This window comes from Oncorhynchus mykiss, chromosome 7 (genome assembly GCF_013265735.2).
Source record: "Oncorhynchus mykiss isolate Arlee chromosome 7, USDA_OmykA_1.1, whole genome shotgun sequence".
NCBI lineage: Eukaryota > Metazoa > Chordata > Actinopteri > Salmoniformes > Salmonidae > Oncorhynchus > Oncorhynchus mykiss.
In genome coordinates, this window is record NC_048571.1 from 80,347,296 (window position 1) to 80,353,230 (window position 5,935).

The 5,935-nt window shown below is 43.0% G+C and overlaps 1 protein-coding gene across 3 annotated transcripts in view; it reads right to left on the reverse strand.

Annotated features, from left to right (window-relative positions):
- LOC110529043 (collagen alpha-1(II) chain) overlaps positions 1-5,711 on the reverse strand; it is a 91,767-nt gene extending 86,056 nt beyond the window's left edge. Inside the window, exons 1-2 of one of the 3 annotated variants that reach the window (XM_036984180.1) lie at positions 5,391-5,711; positions 1,131-1,343 (exon numbers count right to left, since the gene is read on the reverse strand). In XM_036984180.1, the coding sequence (XP_036840075.1) occupies positions 1,131-1,343; positions 5,391-5,481 (304 nt within the window). In that variant the 5' untranslated portion in view covers positions 5,482-5,711. The remainder of the gene's footprint in view (positions 1-1,130; positions 1,344-5,390) is intronic. The other 2 variants (XM_036984181.1, XM_036984182.1) reach the window with 2 other exon arrangements.
- Positions 5,712-5,935: the final 224 nt, after the last annotated feature.

Consider the following 5,935-nt stretch of genomic DNA (forward strand, 5'->3'; position numbering starts at 1 on the left):
CCTCCCTTCTCTCTCCCCTCCTCTCTCTTTCTCTCCCTCTAACCACCTTTCATAGGCCATATCATCCTCTCACTCCCTCTCTCTCTCTCCTTTCTCTCACTTCTCTCTCCTCTCTCTCTCCTCTCGCTCACCTCTCTCGCTCCCCTCTTTCACCTCTCCCCCTCCCCTCTCTCTCCCCTCCTCTCTCTTTCTCTCCCTCTAACCACCTTTCATAGACCATATCGCCCTCTCACTCCCTCTCTCTCTCTCTCTCTCTCTCACTCCTCCTCTCTCTCCTCTCGCTCACCTCTCTCTCTCCCCTCTTTCGCCTCTCCCCCTCCCTTCTCTCTCCCCTCCTCTCTCTTTCTCTCCCTCTAACCACCTTTCATAGGCCATATCATCCTCTCACTCCCTCTCTCTCTCTCCTTTCTCTCACTTCTCTCTCCTCTCGCTCACCTCTCTCGCTCCCCTCTTTCACCTCTCCCCCTCCCCTCTCTCTCCCCTCCTCTCTCTTTCTCTCCCTCTAACCACCTTTCATAGACCATATCGCCCTCTCACTCCCTCTCTCTCTCTCTCTCTCTCTCTCACTCCTCCTCTCTCTGTCAAATCATATTAGTTGGATTCTGCGTGGAGAGAGAGTCTGCAGCAGTAGTCAGTATGCTAGGCCATGTCTGTTAAAGTGAGGTATTTCTGTAATGACTCCCACATGTCTTTGTGATACTGGGGATGGTAGACTGGCTGAAGTAATATCCTAACAAGAGGAGGCCTAAGGTGAGTTGAACCAACTGTGGAAAAATAACATTGAATCTTTGAAATAAATCATACAGAAGTGTAATTCTGATTTTGTTATTATAGTTTTTTTTTCATTTGTTTTTAGGACAAGAACAGCATATAGGGCCAAATGATGACATTATATAGGGCCAAATGATGACAATATATAGGGCCAAATGATGACATTATATAGGGCCAACATCAATTACATTATATAGGGTTAGGTGATGACATTCTAAGTCATAGCAACAGGTCGAGGTACAGGTCTACAGTATTAGCCATCCTTATTCCTTATGCTGTTTCTTTCCCAAAAGTAACAATATGAATTCCACAGACAGACAGTAATTTATTTATGTGTGATAAGTAAATAAATAAATTACGACCACTTGGGGGGGCTTCCCCGTCCCGCACGCAGATGGGGCAACACTCTCCGAATGGGATCTCAGGTTTGGGGCAGTCTTTAATCTCCTCGCAGATTATTTCGTCACACAGGACAGTTCCCGTGTCGCACACACAAATACGACACGGCTCTGGTTTCCATACGTCCTTGTCACTATAGCGCTGTCCGTCCTGCATACAGCTGCCTAGGTCCTCTATGAGTGTGTGTGTGTGTGTGTGTGTGTGTGTGTGTGTGTGTGTGTGTGTGTGTGTGTGTGTGTGTGTGTGTGTGTGTGTGTGTGTGTGTGGTAGGAAGAGAGACAGTAATGCATCACTCATCAATCACCCAAGCACCTAGGGATAAAATGTGAGTTAATCAAATTGTATTTGTCACCTTAGTGTGAAATGCTTACTTACAAGCTCTTAACCAACAATGCAGTTCAAGAAATAGAGTTAGTGGCTTTACATTACACAACAGCATGTATAACAGACAACAGACTGAGCAAGACCAAAAACAAAGAAAATCAATTATTTAAAACTATTTGCACCTTTACTTGTTTATAGAACCACCATGTTCCAGGTCAACGTCATCACTTTTAAAACATCAGTTGATTCAAAGGCACACAGACACATTCACCTATAGGTCCATGATCAACCACTAGGGGGCAGCACCAACTCACAAAACAGCTGGAGTGCTCCACTTCTCTGCTGTGACATCTGTCTTCAAGAACGTCCTGGGAAGTGTCTCAATCATTTTGGATCAGTGGACCATGTCTCGTGCCTGAACCTCTCCCCTCTAATTGACTATTTAAGCTAAATATAACTGATCATATCCTACAGAGACTAAGACATTGAAAACACAGGCCTAGGCTACTGCACATGAAACACACAATTTTGTTCCCTTATGTAAAAGTTATAGGCGGAAATGATGTTCTCACCTGAAGCGAAAAAAAGTGTTCTCTGCCTGTCCCCACGGGAGAACCCTTTATGGTTACAGGTACAGTAGAACCCTTTTGGGTTCCATGTAGAACCCTCTTGTAGGCCAATCAGGCCATTCCATTAGGCATGGAGTGTACTGTATGTACAGTAGATATTGTTTACCTTTAAAGGCTGGTCAGCTCTTGGTAACCCAATGGACCTGAGTAGGCCATGAATGAGGCTATTTCTTAAAGGGACAGAGAGGGCAATTCACAACCTACTGCCTTGTACAAACAAAACACAGGCCCCTTTTAACACCCATCTGGAAGCCATAACTGCCTCGTCAGATGCCAGTTCAAACACGTCAAGGAATGGAGAAAGGACACCTTTCATTCACATACCTGTTGGCCTACTCGATGTTGGTTTCTAAGAGGTTAATTAATATGGGCCTATCTCCTCAATTGTGCATCACAGGCTCAAATGTAAGTCCTATTGAAGCTCTGATTAATCAAAATGTTCAATATATGTAGAAAAACATTTCAATAAAGTATCTATTCTAGTCTGTTCTATTCTGTTCTAATTGATTATATTTGGCCTTAATGAATGCATGGGACAAGTGGTAATCATAAACTACGGTTCTTTATTGAAAACATATGGAAAGGCCTAATCTGTGCTGCACTCTTCATGTGTTGGCTACAGCCAACTGTTTCCTCTAGGAAGAGACAAATGGAGGATGGACCGTGTTAAAGTGAAGACGGGTGTGTGGCAGAGGAGGATATTGGACTTAAAGGAATTCCACACTAACAAAATATATATATTTTGGTATTTGTTTCATCAGTCCATTGTTGATACAGTCCCAAAATGTTTTGCATCATTTTGGGACTGTATCAACAATGGACTAATGAATCAAATATCAAAAGATAGTTTTTGGGGTGGAGTTTATTTTTTAACTGGTGGAGTATAGGATACCTCCACAGCCATCCAACCCTCCATATGCCTCTCCTTCATGGCATGGGGATATAGGTAGGCCTGCATCTGAAATGGCACTCTAGTCCTTATTTAGGGTACTACTTTTGACCAGGGCCCAACACCCTATTGACTATTTCCTGCACTACGTTTGACCACTAAATGGGGAACAGTGTGCAATCGAAACCCACCATTGATTTACCTCCTCACTCTGCTCAGCTCTCTCCACATAGGCCTATCATTCCATGGCACGGCCAGGGACTGAGAGGTGAAGGTAGAGCCTTTGACCTCCTCCACCTTGCAGTGACTTGATGCCAACCAGGTACTTGGAGCTACTGCTCCCATTTGAGCCTGTTAGTCTTGCGGACTCTAGCCGCTCCAAACTCTTTAGGACTTCCTAGCATGTCCAAGTCAGGCGCTTTGCCTCCAGTAGCTCTCTCCCTCTCTCTCCCTCTCTCTCCCTCTCTCAGCAGAACAACAACTTGCATTATATTCCAGGGGTCTCAGTCTTCTCCGAGAGGTTAACTTGACTGTCTCATGTTTTTTGGGGGCCAACACATTTTTCCTTTTCTCTTTCTATATTTTTCAAACCCCTACCATATCTTCTCTGATTCAGAGGGGTTGGGTTAAATGCAGAAGACACATTTAAGTTGAAGGCATTCAGTTGTACAACTGACTAGGTATCCCTCTTTCCCTTTCCTTTCCCCCTCTCCCCTCTGCTACTCTACTATTGTCATTGTGTTGCCTTATTTCGTCTGAGCTCTTACGCATGAAACAATGTGCCTTAGTTGAAAAAATACTAACAAACCTTCTCTCTATTTAATTATATTGTTTTCCAGTAGTCCTCCTACCAGACTATCGTTCGTTCTCCCTCTTACTGTCACTGCCGTTGGCTGGGTTATTCCTCGATCAAAATCTGCTGAAATACATTTTGTACATATATGCGCGAATTGAATGTGAGGTTGGCCTGCTCGATCACACCGATAGCGTTATTTTGGATTTTTCCAATGTATGAATCAACTTGTATCCGTAGACTTGACAGAAACAGTAGTAAAATGTGAATATCGAACTTTTGTTGCAGACATATCTAGTAAAAAATGTTGTATTAGATCATACTTTTTATTTTTTTATTTATTTTTTTTTACATCAGAACGTATTACAGAGTATTTATGTAACTCATTCGGTCTGATCGACGCGTTAATCTAGGAACCAGATGGAAACACTAAAATCATATGGATGGACCATTATTCCTGTCCTCCGTCCACCATCATACTCTCTCAACTGCCCCCATAAATAGCCGATACAGTTTTTAGGGATGAAATCATAATTTCAAATTGTTACATTTAGTCGATTGAATTTATTGCAAAGCCAGACACATCTCAATAACGCTTCATCAACGTGGCCAATGTTATAGGGAGGGATTCCAGTGGGGTTTCAAGTGGCATAGAATCAGGATTTCAGTACGAGTATGGGCATTTTATGGCGAGGCTGGTTGGGATATTCATATAATAATTCGCAGGTTTTGGCATATAAAGATATTCGATATAGTCCAGCATTCCGCTTCAACACGCCTGGATTCGCCTTGGTGCTCTCTGAGAGCAAAGGAATGTTAACGCGTTTTCACCCAAAGGCCTTTAAGCCGGAGCACTTTTCTTCGTTTCAAAATGAATGAAGTTGGTGTCACATTTAAAAAATAATCTCTGTCAAAGCGCTTTTGGAATGTCTCCAAAGTACCCGCAGGTGTCCGGTCCAGCAGCAGCGCAACTCGTCAGAGTTCACGGCTCGATTTATGTGGCATATAGTGGAATTTCCGTACAATTTATCTGTTTTTGCAATCACTCTCGTACTGAACGTACAATCAGTGACACGTTTTAGAATGTCCAATAACCCAGAGTTTTAGACAGCACATTATTCATTCATATTACCTTATTGCACTTGGACCAACAAAATGAAAACTGTCAGCAACTCAAGATTGAGTCCATCACTTTTACGCAAATCATTGAAATTCTATTGATCTTTGATATTGAAAATTGGTTAAAATGGTAATTATGCTCCCCAAACACATTTCCTTTATCCATCCACCTTTTCGTGGCGCGGTGGAATGGGAATAATTGCGCATACCCCACGCGTGACCGTGAATATGCAGATCCTACAACTACATCGCCTCAAGCAGAAAAACAATTAACAACAATTACAAATCAAATAAATATCATATCCACAATGGACAAGTATCCCAAATATATGCGACTTATTGCCATGGATTTACGAAACTTTCCCCACAAGTAAAGCTATAAACGTCCTCAAACGTTGCATTTCAATAAATTCCACTCGCTTTCTTTCAAATACATTTTTTAGAGAAAAAAAAAACTGCCACTTACGGTCTTCTTCCTGACATTTGACAACTGCTAATAGAACGACTTGGGTTGCTACAAGTAGCAGTACAGTCCTCGAATCCACAAAGCTGAACATGTCTAAATGTTAGACATGCAGTGCCTTTGGGGGAGAAGCAGAAGAACGGACGAAGTTGGCGGACGGAGACTTCTCTCTCTTTTTTTTGTGTTTCAAGTTACAGAGCCGAACCATACATTCAACCACCTTCCAAAAAAACGATGGGGAAGCCAGACCCAGACCCCTGCAGAAACGTAGTACCGGCACGCGTCAGATCAGGCACTGCAGTTTTATGTGTCCGTTGCCTTCAATGAATCTTTGTATATTCCCAAATATCAGTCCAGCCCCTTACCCCCAGTCAAGCTGAAATCCGAGCCCCCTTCCCTCCCATTCTGTCTGTCCTGAAGTACTATTATTCCACCCGGCTCAGACCCCTCCTTCTTCCATGTGCTACTGAAAAGGGGTACCAAAAAGTGAGGAAAAAAATCTATCCAACTTGTCTGGCTCCCCTCCCCCTCGCACAGTTCCGCTATAT